The 21,931-nt window shown below is 33.3% G+C and overlaps 1 protein-coding gene across 1 annotated transcript in view; it reads left to right on the forward strand.

Moving 5' to 3' along the window:
• Window positions 1-21,931, forward strand: part of SLC38A6 (solute carrier family 38 member 6) — a 74,572-nt gene that overhangs the window by 10,953 nt on the left and 41,688 nt on the right. The window contains exons 4-5 of the mRNA XM_074235953.1: window positions 2,352-2,404; window positions 12,316-12,355. Coding sequence (XP_074092054.1) covers window positions 2,352-2,404; window positions 12,316-12,355 — 93 coding nt within the window. The remainder of the gene's footprint in view (window positions 1-2,351; window positions 2,405-12,315; window positions 12,356-21,931) is intronic.

A 21,931-nucleotide genomic window follows, 5' to 3' on the forward strand; every position in this document is an offset into this window, starting at 1 on the left:
GTTGTGCCAGGTACTGCTAACATGAATTCCTGTAAAAGATGAAAATAATTCCATCTTTCAGATTGTTTCTGTAACATAGGATATACTATTAGAGAGGATAATCATTCTTTAATTATTTTGATTTTCTCAATTAAGCTTATTTCTTTGTAAGTCAACTTTAACAAAGCAGCCTTATCAAGGAAGAACAAGGAAAAAGCAATAAGACAAGAAAAAAATTTCAGTAAATAGACATAGAAAGTCAAAACTTTATTTAACCAATTTAACCATTTGGGGTGCAAATGAGATAGGATGTTGAGGTTGTTAGCAACAAGATTTTTTAAAGAGTATCAGCAGCATATTTATTGAATAAATGGAGATATTTCATTTAAGTTGTGACTTAAGATTGTTAAGCATAAAAAGTATTATTCATGTCTTAGATGTAGAAAAGTATCCACAATTTTTGCACTTCTATAGGCCTATGACTTGACTGTATGTAATCACTATGCAGATATTCTAACTGGAAATGCAGAGTTCAGGACTCAGAATGGTTACTCCACAATGTCTGGGAACTTGCTATACTCATCATTTTTTGTTGATCTCTAAATTGAGTTAAACCCATAGGATCACAGGATTATAGAATTAGAAGACCCTTTAGAGATAATCTAATCCAATCTTCTGATTTATGCAGATGAGGATTTGAATCCAGAATGAATAAATTCACTTGCCCCTAGATTACACAGATAGTAAGATAGCAGCCTTTGAAGATTTTTTAACATTTTGTAATTATTAATGTTAGCCTTGAGAAGATAAGTGATACCTTGATACACTTATTTAGAACTGCAACTCATTATCTCTTTTCTTCAAGTGCAGTACTGTGTATACTACAGTGTACTTCATACTAGATTATGCACAAATTGCTGGAGAAAACAGAATAATTATTTGCTATAGTGTGCCCTATCCAACAGCTTTGGAAATTATGGTAGAATTAGCATAGAGAAAATAAGTACATAGTTACAGCATTTCTAGAGGTGATCAGTTTTTATTACTGCTGCTTGAGAAGTGGAAAAACAAATACATAATGTTCATCTTGTGCAATTAAATGATGGCTTGATACCTTTTAATAAAGATATTTGCTTTTCCTTTTGCTGATGATAAATGTTTGTTTGACACTTCTATTGAAAAAATAACCATGCACAAACCATGCTCAGGTTTTTAGAAAAATTTATCTGAATAACATGGATATTTATTGACTGTAAAATTGGTAACTTTGGAAGCAGTTCCTAGTATATCTAAAGTGCAGAAGATACAAAAACAAAAATTAAATAGCCTCTACGACTTCAGTGACTTTATATTTTAATGGCATAGTATGGCAGGATACTAAGATGATTTAAAGAGGGGGGGAAAGCATTAACATAGGGGAAAGGTCTCATAGGAGGTATAGAATTAGAAAAGATCATAGAGATTGTTCAGACACAGGGCTTCTGGAAAATATTCCAGTTTTCTTTTTACTTTGCTACATTGCCTCCCTTATTTTAATTTAAAATATGTATGTGTGTGTGTGTGTGTGTATATATATATATGTATATATATATATATATATACATATATATATGTTTCTTGAGGTACTTAAAATATATAATGAAAGGTTTACAAAATAAATAATTTAAGGGAATTATTTTCCTATAATAAGAGTTTTAGGAAAGCGTACACTCAAAACCTTCATTTATAGACCAGTATGACAGTAATATGATTGTGCTATATAAAAGTACTTATTATTATCCTGGACCTAAAAAAATTCTTTGAAAGTACAGTAAGGCCTTGTTTATTTGACTCAGTTTTTCCAAGTCTTCAGTTTCTAAGACCTATTTCCTGTCTAAGTTTTTATATTGTGAAAATATTACAGAGGATTTTGCAGTTAGTTAATAACAGTAGCTAGTGTTATTTTTGAGTTACTTTTTAGTCCCTTTCTTGAAGCAATCTTTGAAGTAACAATACCTATTTAGGCTCCAGTTTTATAGGACCATCTAAAACTATTACAGTTTAAATAAAGTTTTGAATCAAGAAGTATTAGTAATTGGACTATATTTCTTCAAATTCAACAAAATTTAGTTGTAAAATACTATATGAAATCTTTGCTACATATAGTTCACAAATCAGTCAACTACTCTTATTGTCATTTTGGAAGCTCACAAAACATCTCTCTGTAAGAACTATTCTGTTTTATGGATTCCAATGATTCTGGACCCATGAAAATTATGATATTATTCATTTATAATAAAGCAAATTTTTAATAAAATAATATCTAATCTAACAAATATTCTTAATTTTTATGTAGGTGATAAAAAAAATCACTGTCATTTTTCTCCTAACAGCTGTCACATCTTATGAAGACCTTGGTCTTTTTGCATTTGGATCACTTGGAAAGGTAATTTTTTTTTTTCTCCTGACTGTTTGACCAAGCCTGAACTGGATAATATTTTCCTCTTTTTCTGAATAAAAGAGAATGATGAATGAAAAGCAGTTCATCAGGAAGAAATAAAAAAATAGGATGATAGGAAATTCAAGGAAAGCAGAACAAGAATAAAAGGAAAGACTATAATAACCAAAGGAAAATAATTATTTAAATGACTGGTGACTGCTGTTTACTTTCCAGGTATAGTTGATACTTTTTCCTAGAAAATAAGGTGAGGGAATGAAGGCATATCTTTCTATTCTCCATGGTTATTAGGGAAATGAAATATTCCTTAAAAAACAAAAAAAGTAGTCTTCAAGGCGGGGGGGTGAGAGTGAGAATCTAAAGTGGATGAGGGGTAGCTTGACCCTCATTGGGATGTTGGAGAGTAAAAAAATACTACACAAAGGAGGAAGAGAAGGAGAAGGACAGTATAACCTTTCAGTTGAATAACAAATTTAAGTCTATTCCCAAAGAGGAGGAAACTGAATGATCTGAGGAACAAGTAGTTCTCTAAGAGATGATATAATAGAGCCATAGCAAACATCATGTGAGTTTATCTATTAAAAATCAGAAGAAGAAAGGAAAAATAATGGTAGTAGTAATTGTCAAACTGATAACAATAATATATGGGTTTGTCATCTTCCCAAGTCCTATATCTAAGACATTACAAAGAATCCCAGAACTTTGACTTAGTATCATTTGCGTAAGTCACTTAACCTCTCTGGGTCTGTTTCCTCCTTTATAAAATGAAGGATTTGGACTAAATGGTCTCTAAAGTACTTTTTGGCTCTGTATCTAAGATCAAATGAAGTACACATTTGTCATCTACCCAAGACCTATTGAATAATACCAATCCATGTAAAAGAGATGATATACCAGAGAAAATATAGAAAGTACTGGCAAAGATTACAGAGTCTTGGACAAGAAAATGAAGGGCATGGGTATCAGTTGTGTTTTCTTCATTGCTGCCTACTGAAGGAAGCAATTGATTATTTTTTTTTTCTGTAAAAGAGAAATATCTTTACACCAGAACTAACAGAGTAAAAATCACTATTCAAGATTTATAAAGAGGGAATAAGAGAGCACCTAAGCAGCTAGCCAGTCTTGATGAATTCAAGTTGCCTGTCTCAAATAAACTGCATCTTAGGGTACTAACAATGGGCAGGTCTGACTGCTAAGTCAACCTTAGTAATATTGAAAGATCATGGCTATGAACTTTTTTGAAAATAGGAGAGGTACCATAAAACTGGAGGACAGAAGTCCTGATTTTCAGAAGAAGTAAGTGATTAGTATCTACAGACTGAGCTTGACTTTGATTCCTGGGGAAATTGTAGAGCATATTAAAGAGATTATTGCTGAATCATCCATGAAAAGCAAGCAGTAAATATCTCAAGCCAAGGATGGCTTCATCTAAAGCAAGTTATGTTAGGCTAACAATTTTCTTTCTTTGACTGTCTTTCTAAACTAAGGGATGTAGATGAATGCACAGTGGTAAATACCAAAGAAATCAACTAAAATGATAGAAGGAAGTGTAGCAATTTAGGAGATTATATATTACAAAAACCTCAAAACCTGTTAGTAAGACCCCTGCCCTCAAATTTCTCTGGCAGCAAAGAGAAGAACCAGGGGTCCTCACAAGGAGGCAAATATAATCTTATGACTAGAACTGAGTTTTGGCATGAAACATAACTCAGGAATATGGCTCTATTTGGATATGCCTCCTTCAAAGAAAGGGAATATTTAAAGGGGGTAGGTGGGATGTGCTTGTGTAGAATAGCATGTTGAAAAGTTTGGACAGAACTCCAAATATATATGTGTGTGTGTGTGTGTGTGTATATACATATATATATATATGTATATACATATATATATATGTAAAATTATAAAATATATTCAACTAGAAGATAACCTTGAGGGTAGAGGAGGCAACAGCAGTTAGATGGATTGGGAAAGTTGTGCTTGAGATGAATTTTGAAGCAGATGAGAAATCCTAAAGCAATATGGTAAAAATAAATTTTTTTTACAGGAAAACTTTATTTTGTTAGCAATATATTTTTTACCACGTGAGCAGAAAAGACAAAAATAGAAGAGATCACAAGCCTGTTGGAGAGGCATGAGATGGGAGTGACTGGCAATTTTAGTTATCCAAGCATATATTTGATCTCTCTGTTTACAAAACATAGAGGAGCCAACAAGGGGAAAATCCATATTGGATGTCTTAACAAGAAGAAGGTTGCTGGGGTGGAAATGATGAGTGAATACTGAGAAGAAGAAACCAATTCCTTCTTGGAGTGTATGCAAGAGGAGAAGAAAGTTAAGTCTATTCTGATGTGCACCTTACATTTGATAGAAGCAGATGTTAGAGGAGGATCGATGGGAATTTTATGGACTAAAAATCTAAATGGGAAATGAGCCCAGGAGAGAAGGAAAACATATCAAAATGAAATTCTAAAGACATGCAGGGAAGCAGTTTCAATGATGAGAAAAATGAGAACTACCTAGAAAGAACAGGGACAGTCAACCTGTACCTACTATGGGCTTCTGTGTGCCAAAGTCTGCTTAAAATATAATAAATGAGTATAATTTTTGTTACATAGGTTTACTAATGAGAAAAGTGGAATTTGGTGGGGAGAGGATGACATTTCACTTAGGGTTCAAAGTTATTCTTTCCCATTACGAAAATTAAATTGTTCATCTTTAATAATGACTTGTAATGAGATTTTACATATTTCATGTTTGAAAAAGTCTTTCCACACAAATAGGAACTATCAAATACTACTACCAATCTATCAGCATAGGATTTAATTGAGTATATTCATTGTTTGGAAAGCATCTGTAGAATTTTATTGGATTCTTTGCCTGATATTAGATTTGAAAAATATCATTTCATTTCAGATTAATTTTATCCTTTTGAAGACTAGAGGAAAAGCTCCTCATTTGCACAGTTAAATGGATTTTAAAATATCGAAATTATTTTTGCTTTTGCATCAAGGACTAGAAAATGCTGCTGGAACTGTAGTTTGGAGGTGGCTAGGTGGCACAATGGATAGAGCACCTACCCTGGAGTCAAGAGTACCTGAGTTCAAATTTGGCCTCAGACACTTAATAATTACCTAGTTGTGTGACCTTGGGCAAGCCACTTAACCCCATTAGTTGTTATCAAATGGACTTTATCACAGCATAAATTTTATACTTAAGTGCTGTTTTGCCTTGTAATTTTAGGTTGACTTCATAAAGAAACATTATCAAGTCTGCTGTAAAAACAAATTTCCTAAATCATTCAGTATTTGATAATAGTGCTTTAGGGCAGTTCTCAATCAGAAAAACTTGTCTTGACACTGAGCTCAAAAAATTGTATTGAAACCTCTCTCTTCTTTTCTTGTTGTAACATACCATGCTGCACTAGTAATAAAAAATTAAGTAAAATATCATGGTGCAGTGATACATATGGATCTTGAAACATTGTTGAGTTACAATTACCTTATTGAAATTTATAGAGTCCTGGGTGGTAGTGGGAAGCAATGAAAGCCAAATAAAGTCTCTGCTGTAATTATTCACTTCTGCCATTGGAGCATGAAAGAAAGTCATGTAAAATATGAAAACAAATGAGCATAATTGTGTTCCATTAAGACTGTGGACACTGAAAGTTCAGTGCCAGATTGCTGACCACTAATTTATATTTCCCTAATCAATATTCTATACTACTTACCACAATGGCTTTTCCAACCCTTTTTATACCTCCTTAAATCATTGATCCCCTTCTCCATAGCCTCTTAACTGAGAACATTGCTTCATATTTCATTGAAAAACTTGAGGTCATTCTCTGAAAACTCCCCATTCTCCCCTCCTCATAACTCAAGATGTCTTTTGTCACTCTCTTCCTTCATTTCTGTCTCATATGAAGAAGTAATCCTTCTCTTAAGGCAAATTCTATATTTACATACATATCTATTCCATCCTGTCTTCTCCAGCAGATTGACAGCCCCCCTCTAACTCTCACTAATCTTTGATTTTTTTTTCCTTTTCAGTTGATTGCTTCCCTACCATGGCCCCATCCTCAAAAAAGACTCTCATTAGATCTCTCTATAACTGTTAGTTATCATCTTAGACTTCTCTTCCCTTTTCTGGCTAAATTCCTTGATAAAGTCATTTACAATAAGTGCTTCTATCTTTTCATTCTTTTCTAACTACTTATCGAACATCTCAAACTGAATGTCTTCAAGAGACATTGTCCAAAATGGAACTCTCACCCCCAAACTCTATGCTTCTAAACTTTCTTATTACTACTGAGGGTTCCTTCATCCTCTCAGTCACCCAGGTCCACAATCAAGGAGGCATTCTCAACTTCCATCCCACATATGCCAGGTCCTCTATCTTCCCACCTTCTCTACCATCATTTCCTTCTCTTGTCTCACACAGCTGCCATCATGATACAAGCCCTTATCACCCCATGCCTGGATTATTGCAGTAGCCTCCTCATTATCTCCTTGCCTCAAGTATCTCCCAACTCTGGTTCATTCTTTACTCAATGACCAAAGTCATCTTCCTTTTTTTTTTTTAGTTTTTGCAAGGCAATGGGGTTAAGTGGCTTGCCCAAGGCCATACAGCTAGGTAATTATTAAGTGTCTGAGGCCAGATTTGAACTCAGGTATTCCTGACTCCAGGGCCGGTGCTCTATCCACTGTGCCACCTAGCCGCCCCCAAAGTCATCTTCCTAAAGCATAGATCTGACATGTCAACCCTCTACCCCCCCTGATCCTGGCAGTTTCATTCGTTCTTTATTGCTTCCAGGATCAAATAGAAAATCCTCCAATGACTTTTAAAGCCCTTCATGACATTATCTCTTCCTACTTTTCTAATCTTCCTGCACTTTAGTCTCCTCCACATACTCCACATACAGGGACATTGTTCTTGATATTTTTCATACAAGACACTCAATCTCCTGATTTTTAGTATTTTTAATGACTCTTCCCTATACTTGGAATTCTGCCTCATGGCTTCCTTTAAATCTCATTTAAAATCTCTCCCTCTGCAAAAAGCTTGTCTTAGTCTCCCTCATGCTAGTGCCTTCCCCCTGCAATTGATTTCCATTTACCCTATTTATCTTTTATGTGCATAGTTTGTTTGTCATCTCCCTCATTTAAGGCAGTGACTATTTTTTGCCATTCTTTGTATCTCTAGTACTTAGCACATTACCTAGAACATAATAAATCCTTATTAAATGTTTACTGATTTACATAACTTGTTCAAGGTCACACACCTAGAGACCAGATTTTCTGACAGTTATTTTAGTTTATTTTTCATTAGAGCATACTGCTGGTTTCCACAGTCACAAACTGATTTATTCTTGTCACAAGCTACCTTAGTAATGATCCATTCTACTTCCAAAATTTCTATTCTGTGTTTTAAAATGTCCTCCCTCTAGCATATTATAACTCTGTAAATGTGGGGAAATCAATTGACCTCTTGGGGGCTTATTTTCTTCATTTGTAAAATGATGAAATTGAATTATTTGACTTTATGACTCCTTTCAGTTCTAAATTGCCCTGTGTTAGGGGAAAATATGTATATTGTTATTTATTTTATTTTTGATTTGGATTTCTGATTTTGTTGATGCAGGGAATGCCTAGTGAAGAAATTCATACCAGTGTAGATACCCAACTGTTTAAAAGTTGCCTGGAGAGCTGATAGGTTATGTCTTATGCAGAGTTATATAGCTAGTATATTTTAGAAGCATAATTTCAACCCAGGCCCTCTTGAATTCAAGGTCATCTTTCTGTCTACTAAAACCTGCTGCCTCTTTCTGCATTTGTTAGCATAGCTAAATTGTGAGAATGGAAGAAAAAGTAATAACAATAATAATAATAGCTAATGTTTAAAAAGAGCTTTGCAGTTATGAAATGCTTTTATTTTCATTAACTTATCAATCCTCACATTAACCCTATGAGATAGGTAATATAGATATTACTATGGTTGTTACCTCTATTTTATAGATGAAGAAACTAAGATTGAGAGGCATTATATTACATTCTACTAGGAAGTAGCAGAATCAGAAGTAAAAACCCAAATCTTTCAATTACAAGCCCAGTACTTTCAAATATAATGTATAATTTCAGGAAGATATTATAAAGGTGATAGATTGACACAATGAAGAATATGGCAAGTTTGTGAAACTCATTATAAAAGTTTATAGTAATTATCCTTGATGACAATTTTTTATTTCTAAGAGATGTTTCTTGTATAAAGATATAACTATGAGAATGTATTCAATCAAGAAACTTCCTGCATGTGGTTTGATTGAAGACTCAAAAGAAGAAAATGTTTTAAGAAAACATCCTGATTAGTTCTTCTTGATTTATAAACATGCCACTAAGCATCATCACTGTCATCATTGTTAATTTATATTAGCATATCCTTCTGGATTTTTTTAGTTTAGCATCAATTTTCTGAAAAAGTATAGATTGTTAGAGTAATTGCTTGAAATAAGCAAAGATGTTCACTGCCATTTTCTTTTATAAATCTCATCAACATGAAGCAAAAGTGGTATGGTTTCTACTAGATAAAGGCTAAACTGGGAACTAGATGCTCAATTTTTGACTGAGTTTTTCTGAAGAAAGAATCCTCTTTTGAGTCTGTTTTGACATCTGTGAACATAGATGATGAACATAGGGTATTTTGTAATTTGTATATTCTGAGAAGTGAGTCATGAGAAGTGTTTTAAATATTTCAGAAAAATATTTTTAAAAATATAATCAGACAAATTTTGTGCTGTTGAAGTACTTCAAAATTGATTACTTGATTTCTTTTATAAGTTTTATAATGTAGTCATAGATTTAGTGCTTTTATACTTTTACATATTTCTGAGAGGTTAAAATATAATACAAGAGTGTTCAAGGTTCTAGCAATTTTTTTAAATAGCTTTGCCTGGAGGAAAACTGTTCTAAGACCACAAATCACAGTTTCCAGTTTCAGGAATCCATCTTGCAAATGTCTATCATTTATCACAAGGGCAACTGGCAAAAGAGTATTTTTGGCATGGTGCAATTCATCACTATTCCTAGAAAAACAACTCTGAGTGCATGTCCAAAATGCTGGGCATCATCTTTGTATTCAAAGAAAAGTTCAGACCCTCAGTTTAACTAATACATTTTGGTTTATTTAAAAGGGGAAAGGCCAGAAGAAAAATCACTAGTCTTAATTTGGTCATCTCAAATCTGCTCAGCTTTATGTCCAAGAACTACAGCTATGTAAGGAATAGACAATGAAGTCTGGTGTTGTCTTGAGCCACCAAAGGAAGGCTCAACTAAAGATCTTTAGGAGGCTAAACATTACAGGGTTATGTTGGGTATTGAAATCCACTTTGTCTTAAGGGTATTCCCTCTTTCTACCCCTATACCCCAGTATATGCGAACTTCTAGAGATAGCCAATGAACTGATCCAAGGACAATTTTTGAATAATTTCAGGGAGAATAAGGGTTTTTGTTTTGTTTTGTTTAATTACTCTAGGATACAAAGTTCCCGGTTGTTTTTTTTTTTGATTTAGTTGATTACTCTTTGATTACTCTTTGAACTTGTCCCAGTAGATATCTTTCTCAGAAAGCCTCCTTTACCTAATAGGTGAAACAGAATCCCAGAGGCCTGTTGTATGGCATACTAATGAGCTCTGAGGGTCATATGTCATCCTTCTTCCTACACAGCAGTAAACCTGCATCAGGCTGCTCACAGAAGAATGTGCCCAAGTTATAAAAACAAAAAAAATGAAAAAATACTAACCCAGATGGATTCCATTTGACATTTTTTAATTGATCAACATAAAATGCAATTATGCTAATGATATGTGATTTTATCAGTATATGACTATAGCACAGATCACAACCTATTTATGACTCTTATTGTTAATTGAGTCTCAAGGAAGTTTTAATGATTTGCCCAGTATCATAAATTCCAAGGAAGGACTTGAATCTAGGGCTTTTTTGACTCAATCCAGCACGATTCTGCGCCATTCTACCTCCGAATATAAAAGACTCATTAATACCACATTCTTTTAGTACTTGACAAGGTAAAAAATTTACCTGACCAAGACCTCCCCCCACACACACACACATACCTATCCACCTACCTATGTATACATACATAAAAATTTTCTAAAATTTTCTTTGTGCTTTCCTATGCACTTTCACTGCTCCACAGTGCCTTGGACGTTTTGAAGCTTAGGTCAGAAAAGTATAAGCTCTTTCAGGCTAGAAAAATTTCTAGCATAGGCATAGTAATTGATTGTATATCTATTGTCTGATGAATGGTATATCTAAATTCAGAGAAGCTCAGTAGCTAAGCCACAGGGTGATGAATTTTTTTAACTATACCAACTGTCAAAATCATCTGATGTTTTAGAACAAATGTGATCTGATACGACACACTTTTGAGGAGGGACAGGGTGAAAGGAGAGAGAGAATAGAATAAAATGGGGGTGGGGAAGAATGAGATAGAGGGAAATACAGTTAGTAATAGCAACTGTGGGAACAAAATATTGAAGCAGTTTCTCTGATGGAATTACAATAAAGAATGCTACCAATCCCAATGCAGAGCTGATGGTGTCTGAATACAGACCGAAGCACAATTTTTCCTCACTTTATTTTTTATTTTATTTTATTTTATTTTTTTAGGTTTTTGCAAGGCAATGGGGTTAAGTGGCTTGCCTAAGGCCACACAGCTAGGTAATTAAGTGTCTGAGACCAAATTTGAACCCAGGTACTCCTGACTCCAGGGCTGGTGCTTTATCCACTACACCACCTAGCTGCCCTTTTCTTTTCTTTTTTAAAAAATATTTTATTTGTTTTCCAATTATATACAATAGTAGTTTCCGCCTATCATTTTTTGAAGTTTTGAATTTTACACTTTTTCCCTCACCTTTCCTTCCCTTCCCCCATTCCCCACAGACAGCAGTCTGATAATCTTTACATTGTTTTCATATTCTACATTGACCAAAATTGAATGTGTTGAGAGAAAAATCACATCCTTGAGGAGAAAATAAAACATTAGGCATAGCAAAATTATGTAGTATGTAAGACACTTTTTTTTTAGTTAGATCGAAGGTAATAGACTTTGGTCTTTGTTTAAACTCCACAGTTCTTTCTCTGGATATAGATGATATTCTCCATCACAGATACTCTAAAATTGTCCCTGATTATTGCACTGATGAAATGAGCAAGTCCATTAAAGTTGATCATCACCCCCATGTTGCTGTTAAGGTGTACAATGTTCTTCAGGCTCTGCTCCTCTCACCCAACATCAGTTCATGAAAGTCCAGACTTCTCCAAAATCCCATCCCTTTTGGTTTCTAATAGAACAATAGTGTTCCATAACATACATATACCACAATTTGTTTAGCCATTCCCCAGTTGATTGACATTCACTCAATTTCTAATTCTTTGCCACCACAAACAGAGATACTATGAATATTTTTGTACATCACTTTATTTTTTTTTGTGGTTTTTCTCTCTCTTTGTGGAGGGAGGGGAGATTATGTTTACTTTTACAAGATTACTGTAGTCATGTGAAAAATTAAATTAATAAGAAATTTTAAAACCAAGATAAAAATTTTAAAAAGTAATATGATCTAAATTAGTTGAATAGAGTACCCATGTTACTAAAATTACAGAACCTTAAAGTTTCTAGAGGAACTTTTAAAGAAAGGGTTCACATGAAATAATCATTACAAAGTTAAAAACAGTAGTCATAATGCACTTCTTGTCTTCAATGTTGTGAATGCCTTCTCCCTCTAGTTTAGTAATAATCTTTCTTGTACTAAAAAGGTTCTGATATTTCTGACATTTACTGTTAAAATGTTCTTATGTCTTCTGAATCAATATATTATTTTATAGGTGGCTGTGGCAAGTACAATAATTATCCAGAATATTGGAGGTAAGGAAGTTTAAGTTTAATAATTATGTTTTCATGACTTAATATTTTTTATTTTGACTTTGTATATCTTTATGATCATGAACAGTTTCTGAGTTGAAGTACTTTACATTTCCTTGGTAGGCATGTGTGATTCATTATGTTGCCACTGTGGCAGTTAAATCTAACTACTAATAATCTGAGCAGCTGGGTAGTTAGAGTGGTTAGAGTCCTGGAGTTAGGAAGACTCGAGTTCAAATTTGACCTCAGACACTTACTAGGTGCATTACCCTGGGCAAGTCACTTAACTGTGTTTGTTTCAGTTTCCTTATCTGTAAAATGACCTGGAGAAGGAAGTGGCAAACTGCTCCTGTATCTTGGCCTAAAAGAACTTAAAATAGGGTCACAAAGAGTTGGTTCTGCTACAGAATTGTGCCTAAAACATGATTTTGAAAGACCCTCATAATGATCCCTTCAGAATCTTAAATTTTATGTGAAAAATAAATGGTCTTTAATGAGGCAAACCTACTAATATGACTGTTATGGGAGAGGCAGGTGGAAGAAACATTGGATAAGAACAAATATGGCAAATAGATAATCTGTTTATCTTTACATCTTTTCATAATAGATTGATTCTAGAATGAAATTATGAAATCAAATTAGTGTCCATTCCAGTATTAAAGGTTACAAAAGGGACGGCTAGGTGGCACAGTGGATAGAGCACCAACCCTGGAGTCAGGATTACCTGAGTTCAAATCCAGCTTCAGACACTTAATAATTATCTAGTTGTGTGGCCTTGGGCAAGCCACTTAACCCCATTTGCCTTGCAAAAACCTAAAAAAAAGTTACAAAAGATATAAAATTATGAGGTTAATGCCAATTGGTAATTAAATAAAGATGCAAAGCATCTAAATACAAAAATACAGGATTCTTGTATAGAATCTAAAATTTTTCTCAAGCAAGTGACAACTAACTTTGTTTTACCATTTGCCAGACCACCAAATAAATGTTAACTGTCTAAAAAAGCTATAAGGAGAAGGTATTCAGATTTTGTATCTAATGCAAGATTGTAGTCAAAAGAAATTTGAATCTTGTTTCTTGTACATGGTAATTCATAAATTTTTATGTGTGTTAGTTTTAATAAAGTTCAGTTCTAAAACCTGCAGCCTTGGGCAGTCATACATTTGAGTATTGCTCAATCCACTCTTTCACCTTCTATCAAGGACCTGTTTAGCATCCCTCCCCCCAAAAAAAATTGTGCTAGTCACTATACTTTAAAATCCTGAACTTCACAAGAATTAATTATTAATTTTGATTCTTTGAATTCCCATGGGAAAAAGTTATGTTTTTGTTTAGGAACAATTATTTTCCCCTCAGCACTGACTGTTGTAGTTAAGAAAACTAACCTCTCACTTTTTTCAAAGAGTATATCTGCCTATACTAATTTGAGAATCTATTCCAAAACATGTTTCATTTTTTAATATGAAACTAGAATGTGATGTATTCAGTCTCTCATTGTGACACTTAGGGGATTCTGCATCTAAGTCTGAATGTTACTAATATAGTAGGTTTGATCAAATCTGTCTAAAATTACTTTCCATTGTTTGAATTTACAGTGTAATTTTTAAGAGTGGCATTTAAATTTTACATCTTCATCTAGCATTTTTTCAAGAAAAAGTGACAGGCTGATGGGTGAAAATTACAGTGATGTCAAATTTGACTGAGTGTAATTCACTTTAATAAACAACATCTACTTTATTAAGTCTCCATACAGAGATGAAAAGTAAAACTGGAAATTGCAATCTAATGAGGGAATAAAATATAAATAAATAAGTATGATATAAGGGAGAGTCTGGTAAGGGCAAAGTGTTGTTAGGAATTTGAAGAGAAAAAAAATTGGAAGAAAGGAGTTGGGGAAACTTTCATGGTTAGAATGCTGGGCCAGTATTCAGGAAAACCTGATTCAAATCCAACCTCATACCAACTCTGTGACCCTGGTTGAGTCAGTTAATCACTTTATCTCAGTGTTCTTATCTGTAAAATGGAGATAGTAATAGGACCTTCTTCCCAGGATTAATGACGTAATAATTGTAAAGCTGTTAGCATGGTACCTGACAATAGGTGCTATATAAACATTACCTATTATTTCTGTTATTACCTGCACTACATCTTAAAGAAAGAACATTTCAACAGGCACAGATGTGGAGAGAGGGTCTTAGTGGGGAGTGCAGAATTGGGGGGATGAACTGAACAATTTTCCTGACATAGGAGAGGTATGAACAAGGGATTACAGTCCTTACTGTTCAGAAAGTGTGAAATAAGACTGAAAAAGCAGATGAGAGCTAGATTATGGGAGAGCTTTTAAATGCCAGAGCAAAGTGGGTAGAGAGGAATGGTGGTGGGGAGAGAGAGTTAATTGACTATGAGTACAATATGTGACAGCAGTGTGATTTAGAAGCCACAAGTTAAACAAATAAACAACAAAAACTTACTGCAATGAATAGTAGGTTTCTATAAGAGATGTAATATATCCTCTACTTGCAAGGTAGTTACTTGTTCATATTACATCTGGAGTATTGTATTCCCTTTTGAGTGCCTTATTTTAAAATCATTGATAAACTTTTAAGATCCAAAGGAGAGCAGCCAGTGTAAAGGTTTATAAAAGGCTTATAAAGATTATCCATCATTCAACAAGCTTGTTTTACCAGCCCCTTGTTAGTTGTAAGAGAAAGATAAAGTAAAAAAAGCCTCTCCCCTCAAAGAGCTTACATTATACCTAAAAAGTGGATCAATAATAGCAAATACAAGACAGATTTTACACTAGCAGCTAGGTGATCAGAAAAAGGTCTTATGTAGAAGTGACACGTGAGCCAAGTCTTAAAGGAAATGTGATATTCTAAGAGGCAGAGGTGAGGAGAACTTGCATTTCAGACATAGAAAACTTCTAGTGTAAAGGCTTGGAGATGGGAAATGAAGTATCATGTATGAGGAAGATTAAGAAGGCCAGTACAAAGATAGCAATATGTAAAGGTAGTGAAGAACTTTGAATTCCAAACAAAACAGTTTGTATTTGATCCTATAAGTGAGAGGGAACTGGAGTCTTATTTATGTAGTCAGGCCTTACATTAGGAAAAATCAGTCTTGCAACTGTATGGTATAGAGACTGAAGTAGGGATCAGTTAAAGGAACAAGAAATGATTAAAAAAAGAAAATATTTAGAGGGTGGGAGGGACATGATAACTGTTATCCAATATTTGATGTCCTGACTTGTGGAAGAAGAAGAATTAAATATATTCTGACCCTAGAATTCTTGTTCACTTCCACAATATAGCTTGCATATTATCATTTGTTCTCTAATATCCACTACCTGAGTTCAAGCACTATTGCAATAGCCTCATAATTGGTCTCCCTGCCTTCTATCTTTCCCCCTTTCAATCCATTTTTCACATAACTGCCAAAGGATTATAACTGCAGGAGACCCCTTTAGTCACTAGGAAAAAAGCATAAACCCTTTTCTTTGATATTTTTAAAGCCTTCATAATCAAATATTGGCAAAAATAATATTTTCCCCAAGCGGTAGTCACTTTTTTCCTCTTTTTTTAAATGGGGTTAGTTAGATGATAAATCTTTTTTTATGTAATCATGCTGATATTAATGACACATAATAAGCAAAATACTTTTTTAATGCTTTGTAAATATAGTATGTCCCAATTTAGAGAGGTCATTTTTGAATAAAACTTCCCAGTCTTCTGTATTCTTATGTTTCTAAACCTAATCATGGCATACTGTGCTCACTAACAAAATATGTCAAAATCATGAAGATAAAGCTAATATTCTAGATTGACAGGAGAGAAGGTCCTATGCTAACCCAGAAACATTGGTGACCCAACTTAGTTCAGATTCATGAGGAAGGAGAAAAACTATTAAGTGATCAGAGGAAGACCACAGCACATTTGGACACTAATGGCACTAGTTTTCTTTGGTGTTAAAATGGAACCAAAACTTTATGGAAAGCCTACTATATTGGCTGTGATACATTCTGTGATATTTCAGTTAACAATTATCTGTTTACAATGCGAGTATCACACTATTTGGGAAACAGCTGTTTAGAATATTTCTAAATGACTAATATTTTTTAAAAATTAAGCTAATTTAAGGAGATCTTGTTTCATGGGCTGGTTAGAATAAATTACATGCCATAGCAAGACTATTACTACATATGCTGAATGAAATTGGAGAGCAAGTTATTTTAGTAAGAACTGTGGAAAATGGAGGCCCATGTAATTAAAATAATAAATGTTTGTTGAACTGAATTGAATTCAGAGCAGTTAATGATCTACAGCCAACACTAATAATTTTGTAGCTTTAGGAATTTGAAGTATAGAAATGGGAAGGGAGGGCTGAAGAATCATATGATTCCTCAGGCTGAAAAGTGGCATTTGTTGAGAGAAGGGGAAGGTCATTTATGCTGAGATATATATTCAGACAAACAAACATCTGGAAGTTTTAATATGTATGAATGTAATGTGAAGGCAGAAATCAGGAGCTTAGAGAGTTTGGATTTAGTAGGTTAATAACAGAAGGAGCCATAGTAGAAAAAAAAGCAGTCCTCCTCAGGGAGTTCATTCAACCAATTATGAAGTATTGTATAATTCTTTATCCCCCCCCCCCCAAAACCCAACAATTTGGACAAGATTTTTTTTTTGTATTTAAATGATTGCTAGAGTCAGACAACATAATAGTGAAATTCTCCAACTTGGCATGTATGTAAACCCCCCAAAACTCCTCCTTAACAAAATGAGATATCAGTATATTTGTAACTTCATTTTTGTATTCAGTCTGAAAATATATTTATGTTCACATAATATAATCTTTGATAAGTAGAACAGAATCATAGGCAATTATTTCCTACAATTATAAACATGAAGTATAGCTGAAGTAATTATTATCTTTATAGGTATTTAAGTCACAACTATAGCTTATAAGAAAAGAATCTTGCTCCTTCAAAAATTGTTTAAATGTTTCAGATTTTCATAGATGCAGACTCTATTCTATAAACTTAGGTTGGGTAAATTAGGATGAGTTCATTTGGAATCTAAGTCTTAGAAAGAGATATAGCAAGGACTTATATCTTTCCAGTTTCTAAATCTGAAAGATACTAATAAGATCATTTGCAGTCAAACTTTAGATCTGATCAGGTCTCCTGATTCTATATTTTGAGGGAGCCTTTGATTTAATGTTGAATCATTTATAAGCTTTTCCTAGATGTAGAAAACTGAAATCTCCATTTTCAGATGTCAGATACTAGTTTGCTATAGATTTTCTTCCTAGTTAGATTTTACCACAGGAAAGAATGTGGACTGCCTCCATGGAAAGAAACTAGAATTTGGGCGGTACTGTACTGTCACAACTCCCTCTTCTGGCCAGTTTTATCTATGGCGACTGCATACTTGTGTTATTTAATCAGTTTCCTTTTTAATGACAGAGTCCAAAAGATCTATATAGGCACTGTTGTCTTTCCCTGTTTTCCTTATATCTTTTTTTGTTGACAAGTTCATTGAGTTCTACTCCAGAGTGAAACAGTAGAAAAAAAATGCATTTAAAGATTAGTTTTAAAAAACTTATACAAAATATTTATGACTAAGAGTTATTTATGTACCATGCTTTGCTTATGATAGGAACTTAACTCACCTTAATACGAAATAAATTTCATTTGACTGAATGAATTTTGTAAATTTATTATATGTTTTATAGAGTGTATACCATATTATTCCATTCTGGGTTCTCCATGGTGCTGACCAAGATTTACCAGGTACAGAGCAGATACTGTATTGAGAGGTAATAAATTTAAGCCTATGGTCAGTTACTTACTTCTCTTAACTTCTGTGAGCCTTAATTTCCTCATCTGTAAAAGGAGAGGTTTGAATGCTTTCTAGCGTCTCTTCCAGCTCTAACATTTGATAATTTTGAACTTTTACCCAGATTTAAGCGTCTATCCTGACCCCCAATATTTACATTTTGTTTAGGTTTTAAGACATTGAGGGAAAATGTTTTTAAACTTAGGATTTAGATCTTTTAAAATATCAAAATTTTATTTTTTTGAAACTTGAAAAGGAGGTGATTACATAGAGAAGGAGCTTAATGCAGATTCTACAATTTTAGGGGGGGGAAATCAAGATATTAAGAATCAGAATAGATTGGTTTCCTGTAAATGGCTATACCTGAAAAACATTAGAAGTAAAAGGAAAACTCCCAAAGACTGAAAAGCAAACAGTATTTCTGCCCATGATGCATCTTCTTTGTTTTGGGATGACTGACTAATCCTTTAAGAAGTTGTTAAACTTCCCTGAGTGCTGAAAACCTAAATCTCTTTAAAATAGCTGTAAGTAATCCTTTCTTCATACTTTTATTTGAACTGTTTAGCCAAAAAGTTAATTATCTTTGTTTAAACTGTTGGTTTCTAATGCTGGGTTCCTCCAATTAGAGATGTTTTAAAGAAGCTCTTATTCCAGTTTAATGATGGCAATTAAAACAAATTGGCTAGCATTTTTACAGTGCTGAAAAGTTTCTAGTAATTATTTAGGGTGTTTTTAGTGATTTTTTTTTTAAGAATAATTTTAAATACATTAAGAGCATAGTTTGCTTGGGAAGAGAAGAGCCAGCCTTGGAGTCAGAGTAAGTCTTTTTTTCTGATCCACCCTGACTAAGTGACCTAGACAGCTGACCTTTATTGTCCCCCTTTATTGTCCTCTTATTGATCTGCATTAGTATCCCTGATTCCTCACCACCAACTCCCTAAACTAATGAAATCATGAAATCTCAAGTCTGATCTTTTTTTTAAAAATTAGCTTCTGAGAGAACATGCAACTAGGAGAGAGAAGGGACCATAATTATAGAAGTAAATTGAGATAAAGAAATATTCAGCTCTATTGAGCAGTTTTGTTTTAGACATTTAGTTATATGATACTTTCAGTGTCTATAAAATGTATCTATAAATGTTTGTGACTATAAAATTAGGTTATCCAGCTGTCTCACAAAGAAATAATACATTAGACTATTACTACTATACTATATGTTGTTCAAATGTAGTTAACAAATTGAAAGAGAATTCTGAGTAATCCTTTTTTATTTGACCTTTTTCATTTTCTATGTGCTTGGTATCTTCCATTCTACTCATGTTCTCGCCAACTTCTGTTGTCTTTCCAAACTTTTACTCTCTTCTCCCCTTTTTTTTTTTTTTTGGAAGATAACAGTCCTTCAGTGGTTTCATACGCCAACATGTCTACAACTTATAGTCTTAGAGAGTTACTTGGTCAAGAAGAAGATGAATGGCATGCACAGAGGCAGTAGAGCAGAGTGCTAAATGAGTTGAGGTTCAAATCTTGCTTCTAAATCTTGCTTCTGACATTTGCTAGTTATACTAACTTACACAAGTCACTTAAAGGTCTTTTTTAATCTTCTCATCCATAGTTTCTCATTTAGTAGAATGAGACTAAATAATACCTACCTCACAGTATTGTGGTGAGGTTCAAACAATAATGTACAGGTACTTTGCTCATAAAGCACTTTGCAATCTTTAAAGCATTATATAAATGTTATAATAATTATTATTATGCTTACATAGCTAACATGTCAGTCAGTACTTGAACAAAGATCTCTTCACTCCAAGCTCAGCCCTCTGTCTCCTAGCCTATTCAGCCCCTCATATAAATGTCATACCTACTATATAAATATTGTTTGCTACTTATCTAAATGTTTCATTTCTATTTTATATGCTCTTTTAATATGAAAGATTTTATGCTATATATTTCTTGAAAAAATATATTAGTCAGGTAGACAAATGTACTTTTTTCCCTTTAGTACAGTTTTCTGTTAAAAGTTAAATCTTTTCCACCCTTCATTTTAAAGAAAGAGAATTTCTCTTTAGTAAATGTGGTGAAACTGCATGATTTGTAATAATTGAATACTTGTCATCATGGTATGTCTTATAGTATTGATATTGGCCTTAGTATGGATGCCAGAGCCACTTAACTATATGGTTTTCATAATCATACCTCTTATGGATGACCCTATTATGGCTAATAATTTTGAGTACAACATGGTATGTCTTGTATTAGAGTACTACTTATCTGTGTCAGTGAAAATCACTTACAAATCCTTACTTGTACACTCTCCCTAAGATACATTTTAAACACTTCCTTATGCCTTTAATGGAAGACATGAAACAAAAGGTGTGGCAGCTATTTGGTCTGGTAAATCTCTTAAGTGAAAATAATGGATATTTGAGTCTTCACCATTGATACTATCTCTTTAAAAACCTTTTCCATTTATCTTTATGAAGTTAATTCTTCTGTATAAATGTAGCTAATTTTTTTTAATCCTACTTTGATGACCAGGATGGGTGCTGGTCTGCACTTGAAAATGTACAAGGTGATAGGTATACATGTGCAGATATACTTGTATATGTGTGTATTTATATGTATAAATATAATCTTTCTGTTAACTTTTTTGATAATGAATACAACAAAATAACTTAGTACATTACTTGTTAAATTAATGATTTGTTTTTCCTATAGAGAGCTATATGTTTTTATAAGCCTTAAGACATATGCTGACAAATGTTTAAAAAGGAAAAATTAATTTGTTTTATTATTTGTTTCATATCTATAAAGATCTTTTGAGAAAGCAAGAATACAAATATTTAATGTGTGCTCTTTTCTTGAGGCAAAGATGATTCACTTCTTTAGACTGGAATTTAGTGAAATTGGACTCCCATTCGAAAACAAAAGAGTAACCTACAACAAAGGATATATGTGATCAAATGATTAGCCAGAGGGTAGTAGGAATTCATAGGAAGAGTGACAGATTGTATATTAGGAAGAAATCTGATCTTTAAATTAATTGAAGCCTTCTACTTCTCAAGAGCCAAAAGAAATAATAGAAATTTTCTGAAGGAGATAAATGTCTGAAACTTTAGAAATGCGTGTGTGTGTATTGTATTAATCTAAGCAAGAGAGATTGATGGAGAGATAATAAATTGCATTGTATAGTAAGTCTGCATTCCTAGTTTTCAGGAATACTCTTGTCTTTCATTCCTTACAAGATGTATTTAAGTAGCCTTAGGCCAGTTTTAGAAACTTCACTTCATGATTCTCATTATCACACCATATGTGCATAGTTCTTTGGGATAGATAAAGTATTATAAACAAAGACTGTATTTTTAAAGCTAAAAGTCTAATCTAAACCGTCCTGAAGAATATTGATATTTTCTTTCTTATGCGGATATGAACAATTTAAAACATTTTTCATGCAATCCACCAGAATGATAAAACAGGAACATAAGATAAAGATAGGTTTTTCTAAGATATCATAGTTTTAGTCAACAGCTGTGCTTCTATTGGGAAGAAAAGAAATGAACAGTCTGAACAGGCTGAACCAACTGATTCTTCCATTACCAAGTGATGATTATTTCCTTATTTAGTGGCCTAACAACTGTTTTTAATTTAATGTTACTGTAGATATTTGTCATTTGAATCAGAGATTATATGGATATACAATTAGAAAAATATATGTAACTATATCTTACCACATCTTTATAAT

The sequence above is a fragment of the Macrotis lagotis genome, chromosome 4 (genome assembly GCF_037893015.1).
Source record: "Macrotis lagotis isolate mMagLag1 chromosome 4, bilby.v1.9.chrom.fasta, whole genome shotgun sequence".
In the NCBI taxonomy this organism is placed as follows: Eukaryota; Metazoa; Chordata; class Mammalia; order Peramelemorphia; family Peramelidae; genus Macrotis; species Macrotis lagotis.